Source organism: Musca vetustissima, unplaced genomic scaffold (assembly GCF_032173495.1).
Source record: "Musca vetustissima isolate MV318-11 ecotype Yass unplaced genomic scaffold, APGP_CSIRO_Mvet_v1 utg8532, whole genome shotgun sequence".
NCBI lineage: Eukaryota > Metazoa > Arthropoda > Insecta > Diptera > Muscidae > Musca > Musca vetustissima.
This window is the reverse complement of record NW_026886332.1, coordinates 1-12,885: the sequence shown is the minus strand read 5'-3', so window position 1 is coordinate 12,885 and position 12,885 is coordinate 1. Positions and strand designations below refer to the sequence as shown.

General features: G+C 34.1%; 1 protein-coding gene across 1 annotated transcript in view; it reads left to right on the top strand.

Annotated features, from left to right (window-relative positions):
- The window catches only part of LOC133333839 (transmembrane protein 134-like), a 67,493-nt gene extending 55,436 nt beyond the window's left edge, over positions 1 to 12,057 (top strand). The window contains exon 2 of the mRNA XM_061542151.1: positions 11,680 to 12,057. Coding sequence (XP_061398135.1) covers positions 11,680 to 12,031 — 352 coding nt within the window. The 3' untranslated portion in view covers positions 12,032 to 12,057. The remainder of the gene's footprint in view (positions 1 to 11,679) is intronic.
- The last annotated feature ends 828 nt before the right edge of the window (positions 12,058 to 12,885 follow it).

Here is a 12,885-nt window from a genome sequence, read left to right as displayed (position 1 = left end):
AAATTCACGACCGATGAAAAACATATTATCTAAAAATCCGAAATCTGTCAAAATATGTCTATTGTCTACTGCTTTTAATCCTTTCCTCAGATTTTCCCACGCGTATGCATTTGCTTTTAATTTCGCAATAATAAAATCTGTCATCAAATAATGAATGACCTCCAAAAAGCAGGCAAACAATCTTTTTCCTCATAATGCATCCAAGCACAGAAAAATCGATTAAATGTGGCAAGTGTGGGCCGCGTTGTACAGAATCAAGAAAAATTGTTTATATGTCGTAAAATCCAAATTATGATTTATTTGTATCGATTTGTAGTAGATTATTTGTCATATAAACAAAATCATTGAGCCATAAAATATCAGCGTCATAAACAAAATGTGAGAATGTGTGTTGTTGCCGGCATGTGTAGGAACAAATTTTTAATGACATATTATTTTTGGATAATTCGAAATGTTATTAAATAATGTTGAATGAATACATGCAATGAAAACGTAGTTTTGCATCTTATTTAATTTATTTCGAATTTTCTGAATTTGATGTATAAAAGAAATCGTTTTATTGGCTGGCATATGGGGCTCGTCGTTCGTGTTTAACTTTTATCCTACAAAACTATTTCGTAAATATTGTTAACGATATCAAATAATAATTATCAAATTGTCACCATTGAATAAAACCAAAATTAACAAACAATTTTGAAATATGAAAAACAAACACTTTAATCTCTAAAAACCTACATATAAATTTGTAAGTGTTGTTGAGTCAGTCATTACCACCAGTTGGGGCACGCAACAAATAATGCGACGATAAAAAGTGTTCCTTACATTCGAATTGTATGTTATTGCATGCATACAGAAAAAAATCCAACTTAATAGCGTTGAGTTGTTATTCCCCACCATCAATAAAACGGCAATAAATATTTGCAAATTATTTGATCAAATAAAAAAAAAATATTGAAATTTTTTCTTCGCACACAAAATTATTCAACTCAATCTATATATGATGTACACTGGTGGCCAAAATTAAAACGGGGCCGACCATACGATACCTTACACAACTACCACGGAACTCTAACTTTGTGCGGATGTTTATTCCGAGCCTAGGCAATATTTCGTGATATTTGCATCCTCTTGTCCGATTTGAAGTCAACAGCACCTCTTTCTTACACTGACATATATTTCGAATATTACTAATATTCAGTACAACCTTTCTAATTACTTAAAATTGTGGCCTATAGATCGACTCAAAAAAAATTAAGTTTTCAGTCCACTTCATCCCAAAATTATTATCTGATCATCACCGAAAATTACAGGCGTTGTCCTTGACCACAACTGGAATCTCATGGAATATGTCAAAGCGACCAGCGTCATATTTCCGCCCTCTAGTATGGTAATGGGTTACTAAATAATATCTCAGTAGGTAAGCACCTGTAAATATTTAAGTGTATCTCCCACATCATTTGTTTTTAGTTGCTATAGTTTTGGTCACCAGTGTATATGCATATATTGTATATTCGTCTTCATGATTGACGCAATTAGGATTCGCTTAAATGAACATTGCCGAAGATGGCAAATTCCATAGGCGATCAGCTGTAACAAAAAAGTTTGCAATCAAATAATTTGTATACTATACACTAAATAAAGTCCAACTAATTACAATTTTAGAAAAATGATTTATTTTTCAAAATTTTCTGAAGACCTATCAGAGATTTAAAAATAATAATTGTTTATAGGGTTATTATCCCTATAATAAAAATATATACATTTCAAAACCAGTATGGAAAGTATTAAGTCGGACTGATAAAAATATATATACATTTCAAAACCAGTAAGGAAAGTAGTAAAGTCGGACTGGGCCGACTATATGAACCTTCACCACTTTGGGAATATTCTACATATGTACCCTAACAGACGTCGCCTTTTCAAAGGAACATTGATATGAAATTGAACGAACTTAAATCTAAATCTAACCCGATTTTCTCGAAACTTAACACACGAGCTATGGTAGGGATAGATTTTCATCTCAAAGGCACAAAAATCCCCATGAACATGCAGAACAACAACAACATCAAGTAAAAATACAAATACAAAAAAAAAACACAAAATTTCTGTAAATACACTTATCATGAACTAACAAATATATATATAGGTTGTTAGAAATACTTCAACGTACAAAACATTCAATTATAGTATCTTCAGTACATTGTACAAAAGTTTGTGCCGGTTGTATTTAGTGCACAATCTACATTAAATCGGACGAAAATATATATGGGAGCTATATCTAAATCTGGCCCGATTTCCTCGAAACTTGACACACATCATTCTAGCCTCAATTCAGTACACTAATCTTAAGATATAAAGGGACTTTGGTGCACTATTTACATAAAATCGGACAAACCTTTATATGGGAGCTATATCAAAATCTGAACCGATTTTCACGAAACTTATCACACATCAGAACTCTATGCCGGATTTCATGCAAATCGGAAAATATACAGGGACTTTGGTGCCCATTTATCTTAAATCGGACGAAACTATATACGGTAGCTATGTCTTAATATGAACCGATTTTCTTAAATTTCAATAGGGTTCGACCTTGGGCCCAAAAAGTAGCAGTGCCACATTGCATCCAAATCGGTTCACAAATGCGACCTGTACTTAGTTTACAATTTAACATGGGCAGGCAGACAGAAAGTGATTCTATGCAAAAGGAACCATGTGTATATCTCGTTTCCTTTCGCTTGTTACAAACATATGCACAAGGACATAATACCTTTTACCACAGTGTGGTGAAGGGTATAAAAATGATAGAGTACTTCAGCTATATGCGCGGATTATTAATAATATATTTAAAGACTATTTTTTCAAGGACTGTCCCAACTATAAGTGTGGATTTTGTAACGAATATTTTTTAAACTACAACAGAATATAAAGGGCTAAAAGTATGGATCTGTAAAGAATATTTTTTCAAGGAAAAACGGAGCTATAGACATAGCTTCCAAAGACCAACAAAAAGGATATTTTTTCAAAGCGTGATTTATTTCAAGAATGTCCTCCAAAGATCAAGGGCCATCATAGAAGTAAATCATGTTATGTTTAACGAATATATTTACAAGACAATCACATTGGATATTTAATAGATATTTTCAAGGTCCGCTTTGGTATTTTAACCCTTTATGGCTCAAAGTTGCCCACAGCCAGCAAAATGTATTAAACCGATATTGGATATACAACTATTAAATATATATATATATATATATTTTGGAATACATATGTCAAGACCTAATTATGGCACATATCAAAAGAAAAATCTAAAAAAATTCAAATTTTTGGTAAAGTTATGATCTTTTCAATATAGAGAAGAGGGCAAAAATGGGTACAGTACTAATTTGTATATATAGTCCAAATTATTTAATTCGCTTCGAATTGTATGAATTCTGCCATCAGAATTATTTCGGATTCTTGTAAAATAGAATATAGAGAATAATTTAACATTATTTTTCCGTCTATTTTGCATTTGGTTTTCGTGTTATTGAACTTTTATTTTGCAGAAAGAATGTACTGTATCTTCCGAATGCAAGGGTGTAGCGACGTCAAATTTGGTTCAAATTTATTTCGGACAATTGCATTAAATATGTGCACATAAAATCGTTCTATGGTCACAAAAAAATGCGGGTTATTTTAATATAAAAAGGTGGTTATATGGGGACTACCCCAAAGAGGGTGCGAAAATTAATAATTGTTGATAGGGAGATTTGTTTTCATATACGACTACAAAATACCAAATAGCAGCGAATTCGGTTGAAAAACGAATTTGAAATACCGAAAATTGGGGTTACCCTTATATGGGGGCTATCCGCAAAAATTAACCTATAGTAATAATTTTTTGTGGAAAGATTTGGTACCTATTAAGAACTCAAAATACTAAATTACAGCCAATTCGGTTGAAAAACGAGCTCAAAACCCTCCAAAATACTGAAAATTAGAGGGTACCGTTATATGGGGGCTACCAGAAAAAGCGGAACTATATTAAAATTTTTGATGGAGAAATTTGGTAACCAATAAAAATCCAATGTACCAGTACCAAATTTCAGCGAATTCGTAGAAAAATACACTCAAAACCCTCAAAGTACTGAAAATTAGAGGGTACCTTTATGTGGGAGCTATGCCTAAACGTGGACCGATAAAGCCCATCTTCGAACTTGACCTGCCTGGAGCTACAAAATGTCAGCACCATATCTCAATTCCTTCAGAAGATGGCGTGATTACAACAGACGGACAGACGGAAATGGCTAGATCGTCTTAGAATTTTACCCTGATCAAGGATATATATAATTTATAGGGTGGGAAATGAATATGTGGATGAGTTATAAACGGAATCACAAAATTAATATACCCTCCATAGTATTGTGGGCTCTATAATAATATTTTTCAAGGACAACCCTTACTACGTGCGAGGATTTTAAACAATCTTTTTTATAAGCTTGATTTTTTAAACAATATTTATAAAAGGCCACAAGAGCTCTATAAGAGTAGATTTTTAGAGGTCCATTTAGATAAATTCGAATTTAATTAGCAAAGACACGAACCGATATTTTAACATAGTGTTAACATAGGGTTAACAGTGTCGTTAACAGACCTCTGTTATCGTTAAAATTACTAAAAAATAATGATTTGTTCATGAAATTATTAATTTCATATATTAATTAAACTAAATTAAAATATTATGATGGATAATTTCATCTATTAAAGTTTCAAAAATATTATAAGGTAGTTTTGGCGAAAAATAATTAGTGCCAATAACGCAACTGGATGAACAAGTCCAATGTCCATTAAGTCTCCCGGGATAATTCTGCCGGGTCAATATTGGTATCTATAGAAAGCTTTCGAAGTGTACTACTCATTAGCATTGCAAAAAGGATACCAAGTTCGGGCGGATTCCGCCGTATTTGGCAATTTCTGAAAAAATCCTTTGAAAAGGATATTTCCAGTGGAGAATATGATTTCCAGGACAATTCTGCCGGGTCAATATTGGTATCTATGGAAAGCTTATGAAGTGTACTATTCATTGGCATTGCAAAAAGGATACCAAGTTCGGGCCGATTCCGCCGTATTTGGCAATTTCTGAAAAAATCCTTTGAAAAGGATATTTCCAGTGGAGAATATGATTTCCAGGACAATTCTGCCGGGTCAATATTGGTATCTATGGAAAGCTTATGAAGTGTACTACTCATTGGCATTGCAAAAAGGATACCAAGTTCGGGCCGATTTCGCCGTATTTGGCAATTTCTGAAAAAATCCTTTGAAAAGGATATTTCCAGTGGAGAATATGATTTCCAGGACAATTCTGCCGGGTCAATATTGGTATCTATGGAAAGCTTATGAAGTGTACTACTCATTGGCATTGCAAAAAGGATACCAAGTTCGGGCCGATTCCGCCGTATTTGGCAATTTCTGAAGAAATCCTTTAAAAAGGATATTTCCAGTGGAGAATATGATTTCCAGGACAATTCTGCCGGGTCAATATTGGTATCTATGGAAAGCTTATGAAGTGTACTACACATTAGCATTGCAAAAAGGATACCAAGTTCTGGCCGATTCCGCCGTATTTGGCAATTTCTGAAAAAATGCTTTGAAAAGGATATTTCCAGTGGAGAATATGATTTCCAGGACAATTCTGCCGGGTCAATATTGGTATCTATGGAAAGCTTATGAAGTGTACTACACATTAGCATTGCAAAAAGGATACCAAGTTCTGGCCGATTCCGCCGTATTTGGCAATTTCTGAAAAAATCCTTTGAAAAGGATATTTCCAGTGGAGAATATGATTTCCAGGACAATTCTGCCGGGTTAATATTGGTATCTATGGAAAGCTTATGAAGTGTACTACACATTAGCATTGCAAAAAGGATACCAAATTCGGGCCGATTCCGCCGTATTTGGCAATTTCTGAAAAAATATTGACCCGGCAGAATTGTCCTGGAAATCATATTCTCCACTGGAAATATCCTTTTCAAAGGATTTTTTCAGAAATTGCCAAATACGGCGGAATCGGCCCGAACTTGGTATCCTTTTTGCAATGCTAATGTGTAGTACACTTCATAAGCTTTCCATAGATACCAATATTGACCCGGCAGAATTGTCCTGGAAATCATATTCTCCACTGGAAATATCCTTTTCAAAGGATTTTTTTCAGAAATTGCCAAATACGGCGGAATCGGCCCGAACTTGGTATCCTTTTTGCAATGCCAATTAGTAGTACTCTTTATAAGCTTTCCATAGATACCAATATTAACCCGGCAGAATTGTCCTGGAAATCATATTCTCCACTGGAAATATCCTTTTCAAAGGATTTTTTCAGAAATTGCCAAATACGGCGGAATCGGCCAGAACTTGGTATCCTTTTTGCAATGCTAATGTGTAGTACACTTCATAAGCTTTCCATAGATACCAATATTGACCCGGCAGAATTGTCCTGGAAATCATATTCTCCACTGGAAATATCCTTTTCAAAGGATTTTTTCAGAAATTGCCAAATACGGCGGAATCGGCCCGAACTTCGTATCCTTTTTGCAATGCTAATGTGTAGTACACTTCATAAGCTTTCCATAGATACCAATATTGACCCGGCAGAATTGTCCTGGAAATCATATTCTCCACTGGAAATATCATTTTTAAAGGATTTCTTCAGAAATTGCCAAATACGGCGGAATCGGCCCGAACTTGGTATCCTTTTTGCAATGCCAATGAGTAGTACACTTCATAAGCTTTCCATAGATACCAATATTGACCCGGCAGAATTGTCCTGGAAATCATATTCTCCACTGGAAATATCCTTTTCAAAGGATTTTTTCAGAAATTGCCAAATACGGCGGAATCGGCCCGAACTTCGTATCCTTTTTGCAATGCTAATGTGTAGTACACTTCATAAGCTTTCCATAGATACCAATATTGACCCGGCAGAATTGTCCTGGAAATCATATTCTCCACTGGAAATATCCTTTTCAAAGGATTTTTTCAGAAATTGCAAAATACGGCGGAATCGGCCCGAACTTGGTATCCTTTTTGCAATGCCAATTAGTAGTACACTTTATAAGCTTTCCATAGATACCAATATTAACCCAGCAGAATTGTCCTGGAAATCATATTCTCCACTGGAAATATCCTTTTCAAAGGATTTTTTCAGAAATTGCCAAATACGGCGGAATCGGCCCGAACTTGGTATCCTTTTTGCAATGCCAATGAGTAGTACACTTCATAAGCTTTCCATAGATACCAATACTGACCCGGCAGAATTGTCCTGGAAATCATATTCTCCACTGGAAATATCCTTTTTAAAGGATTTTTTCAGAAATTGCCAAATACGGCGGAATCGGCCCGAACTTGGTATCCTTTTTGCAATGCCAATGAGTAGTACACTTCATAAGCTTTCCATAGATACCAATATTGACCCGGCAGAATTGTCCTGGAAATCATATTCTCCACTGGAAATATCCTTTTCAAAGGATTTTTTCAGAAATTGCCAAATACGGCGGAATCGGCCCGAACTTGGTATCCTTTTTGCAATGCTAATGTGTAGTACACTTCATAAGCTTTCCATAGATACCAATATTGACCCGGCAGAATTGTCCTGGAAATCATATTCTCCACTGGAAATATCCTTTTCAAAGGATTTTTTCAGAAATTGCCAAATACGGCGAAATCGGCCCGAACTTGGTATCCTTTTTGCAATGCTAATGTGTAGTACACTTCATAAGCTTTCCATAGATACCAATATTGACCCGGCAGAATTATCCCGGGAGACTTAATGGACATTGGACTTGTTCATCCAGTTGCGTTATTGGCACTAATTATTTTTCGCCAAAACTACCTTATAATATTTTTGAAACTTTAATAGGTGAAATTATCCATCATAATATCTTTATTTAGTTTAATTAATATATGAAATTAATAATTTCATGAACAAATCATTATTTTTTAGTAATTTTAACGATAACAGAGGTCTGTTAACGACACTGTTAACCCTATGTTAACACTATGTTAAAATATCGGTTCGCGTCTTTGCTAATTAAATTCGAATTTATCTAAATGGACCTGATTTTTAGAGAATATCGTTCAAAGACTAACAGAGCTATGACCGCGTATTTTTTTAAATAATATTTTTAAGGGCCAACGTAGGTCTATAAGCGTGGGTTTTTCTAAGATTAGTTTTTGTAGTTTCAGCAGAAAAAAGCATTAAAAAATGTTTTCTTTTGTGGTCGGACCAAAAGAAGTATATGCAAGAATTTAAAAAAATATTTCTTTTAAGGGCAGCAGAAAAATAGGTGTTGATTTTTAAAGCATATTTTTTAAGACCTAAATAGCTGTAGGCGTTTATGTTAAGGACCATCATTAAAAATCGTTGGAGAAATAATGTATAGGTCCTACAAGTCCCCCATGTGCACCACGTTTATAACGACAAAATTAGGCGACTTACAATACATTTTATGGATATTGTCTACAGACACACATATGAATATAAATATTTATTCTCGCAATTGATATGCATTGAAGAAGATAGACAAATGTCCGATCATTAATGCATTTACTATATTCGATAGCTACGATTAGCGAATACAAATTCGATAAAAACAAAACATGAAATTGACTATGTGTGTGCGTGTTTGTCTTGAATGCGACTTATGTCTATATTAGTTACAATGGAATTTATTGAATTTATAAACAAACAAACAAAAATGCGTTTTATTTAAATAATGCACGAATAGACAGACTACTGTTGCAATTTGTGCTGTATTGCCTTGCCGTTTACATTATTAGTTTCATTTGCCGTCATTTTTATTTGTATTTTATATAAAAATAAAAACGTCTTAATGACTTACACTGCAGACACAACGTTTACTAAATTAATTAAAATTACAACACACAGAGAAGGAGAGAAAGATTTATATTTTTAGTAACAACCTTGAATAAGTGGTGTAGTTGTGTGTAGTGTAGCGATGTCTGCAATGCACTTTTGCCTGGTTTGTTTACACAGAGCGATTGTGTGGATGTCTGCCTGCCTCAAGATACTGCAGTGAAAAGTAAATCGTATTTGAATAGTTCTTCAATTTCATTTTCTTTCAATTGTTGGTGTTAATAACCAACAGACCAACAAGGAAACCTACACCCTACAAATTTATCTAAAGAAAAGTTTATTATTAAAACTCGTCAGAAGAGCCAAAAAGTTCACTTTTTTTTTAAATAATCCGAAATTACTTTAATTTAATTGGTCTGGAAATGAATAAAACAACACAATTTTTCAAGTGCCAACAAGGTGATATGTGTGTGTTTTTACAAATGATTTGTTCGAGAATCTGACCTAGAAACGATTTCTTTTAAATATGAATTTTTCAAAATATTTCATAAATGACCTATAGACCTTGTAAAGAGTATTGATTAAGGGAAAATAATTTACAAAAAAAAAATTGTTTTTGTTTTTTGTGATCAAAGAAATGTCCTTATTTTTGATGGCGGGTATCCCCACTGAAACATCGAAATCCCAAAATTCCATCGGTGTAAGAAAGAGTACATGTCTGGCTCAAATGGGTTATTAATTTTTGAGTTATCGTGCCCGCCATTCGCAAAAACGATGTTGGGAGAAAAACGCGTTTAAAGTTTTAAAAGTCCTCTTGCTGTCACTGGATGCTAATGCAATAAATCGGCTATATCTCCAAAAATTGTTGAGATTTTGACTTGAAAATTTATAGGGACATTCTTGAATTAGTGTAGGTTCGAATTAAATCAAAATACAAAATTAAACTTTTTGAAACCGAGAATGGGTGGGGGACCCCAAGGGATTTTCATTTAATCCTATAAGAGAGGATTAAAAAATCTTTAAATAAAAACATACTTTTTTAGGTCTCTTAATATTCAAAGAGGTTTTTTAATGGCCAATAGGGTATTTTTAACCAGTGAGCAGTATAGTCGGACGGGGCCGACTATGCGATACCCTACACAACTACCACGGAACTCCATCTTTCTGTGGATGTTTATTTCGAGCCTGGGCAATATTTCGTGATATTTGCACTCTTTTGACCGATTAGAGGTAAACAGCAGCTCTTCCTTACACTGGCATATTTTCCGAATATTCCAAATATTCAGTACAGCCCTGCTAATTACTTATCCAGATTACCTTTACCTTGGGTTGTGTTGTGATGTTCGGCTTGTGACATATATATCGACTCGAAAAAATAAATTATGTTTTCGGTCCACTTCATCCCATTTTTTTTATGTGATCATCACCGAAAATTATAGGCATTGTCCTTGACCATAACTGCAACCTCTGGGAACATATTAAAGCTACAAGCGCTACATTTCCCCCTTCCAGTGTGGTAATGTAGTAACCCAAAAATGAATACGTAAGCCCCTGTCAATATTTAAATGTAACTTCCACATCCGAGTACATACGACAATTTGAAGGTCAATCATTACTCTTGGATATACTACCAACCTATCGCTATAGAATACAAATTTTGTCATTTTTCAAACAAAAGTCTTGGTCCATTTGACCCGCTAAATATTGACCGATCTTTATCAAAACAGGCATGTTTATTCTTTGGCCCAATCCCCTTCTCCATGTAAAAAATCGCGATTTTCGGGCGATAATTGCGGTCTCTGGAGCGACCAGAAATAACAACAAAAATTAAGTATTTTACCCATTTCATCCCCTAAATATTAACCGATCTTCACCAAAAACAATAGGGGTCTTCATTGAGCCGAACCCATCCTACATGTAAAATTTCGTGAAGATTGGTCCATAACTATGGCCTGTATCGTGTTTACAAATTATAATGGACAGACGGACGGACGGACACATGTCTATATCGACTCAGCTAGTCGAGATATGATCGGTATACTTTAAAGTTGGTCTAGAACCAATATTTCGCGGCGTTACAAACTCTTGGTGTTGCACAAAGCTATAATACCCTGACAACATAGTTGTGTAGGGTATAAAAGTATTTTTAAGGACCCAACGAATTATAACTATGGACTTTCAGACAACATTTTTCAATTACTAGCAGAGTTTTGAACATAGATTTTTATACCCTTTACCATTAAATGGAGTACCTCATCGATATAATCATTTCCGACCCCATAGCGTATAAAACTCCTTCGTCTGCTACCTTCCGATGGAATTGAGATAGGGAATGTTGAATACAGTTGTCTTTTATCTGCAGGCACATGAAATTCGGTTCACATTTCAGTATTGCTCCCATATAATGGTATCCCCGAATTTCTGATATATTTACGATTTTGGATACCTTTTCAATTAAATTAATTGATATTTTAGTTTGTAATTCTGTGCAACATTTTCAATATATTTATTATGATCAATATTGGTACACTTTTAGGTATAGGTCCCCATATACCCCCGATTTTCTGTATTTTTAAAGTTGTTTAAATTTAGTATTTCTGGTGCCAGGTGGAGGGTCCATTAGTTTCTAATGTTCTCGCGGCCGTTTACCAACACTTCTCAAAATCATTCAATTTCAAATAACTGTCAGTATGCCTATGGTTGGAGTATATAAAAAATTCCTCCCGACCGACCTTAATACCTTTTTCACACTTTATAATAATGTTGATGTTTTTAATTTTTATTTTCCAATTCACCTATTTTTTATTTATTGTATTGTTTCCTTTCAGGGGCTACAACAAATATACCGAAGATACCACATCACGTGACAGTGATTCCCTAATACAAGAATATGGCAACATCTCCACAGACGAAGTTAGCACATATTGTTGGCGGCATCCAAAGGTACGAGAAAATTGGCGCACTGTCTTGGCCGCTGTTACCCTACTCATTGTTGGCACTGGACTTTTTGTGATGGGCACATTTGCCGTGGCCGATCCAGCGAATACATCACAGGGTGTTGTATTCTTTGTGGCGGGTCTAATATGTTTTATACCCGGTGCCTATCATGTGGTCTATATATGGCTGGCGGCAAAGGGTTATCGAGGGTTTGATTTCTATCATTTGCCATTGTTTACATAAAAACAGTTTTCAAATGTAACAGAAAAACAAATTAGAAAACAAACCACACACACTCACACACCAACACATGCAAGAAATCTCTACCATTTTTTTTACATTACTTTGTACAATTATAAAAAAACAAACTTAGTTCTTAGAGAAAACAAAAAACGAGAGGGAGGGAGTGAAACGAAGTAACGAATTTTTTGTCCAATGGTGGGAATATTGTAATGTATTATTTTATTTTATAAATTTGTTTTTTTGGTAAGCAACAAAGAGACAGTAGTCGGGGGGTTAATGGAAAGTTCGTTTTTTGTGTTTTTCATCAAACGTTTTTTTAAGTATACCCACCTTATTTAAATACAAAAAAAGAGAAAAAAAAACGAAAAATAAACAGTGCAAGGCATGTTGAAAACGAAAACGAAATGAAAATTGTTTAAATGTTTCAATCTTTTTTTGAGGTTTCCACACAAAATAATGAACTCCAATCATTGGGGGCGGGTTTTCATCGTGAAAATCAAAGTTAACCAAATTATGGTGTGGCACCTTACGCTGTGGGATCATTATAGAATCTATAAGCATGCCAATGATCCTAGTTACACCTTCCTTACCTTATTGTGTTGAAATGTGTATAACAAAAAAAAAAAAAAAATCAAATAATTTGTAAAATGTTTTATACTCTTGTTTTTTAATCATTTTATAATTTAAGATTTTGAATACGAAAGACTATATATTTTTAATTACTCTAAGACATAGTTTAAAAACTAAATTAAAATATAAAAAATGAAGAAATCTAAACAAACTTATATAATTATTATTATTCTATATCTTATTGAATTAAGTATAAAAAAAAACACTGCTTACAATAAAAAAAG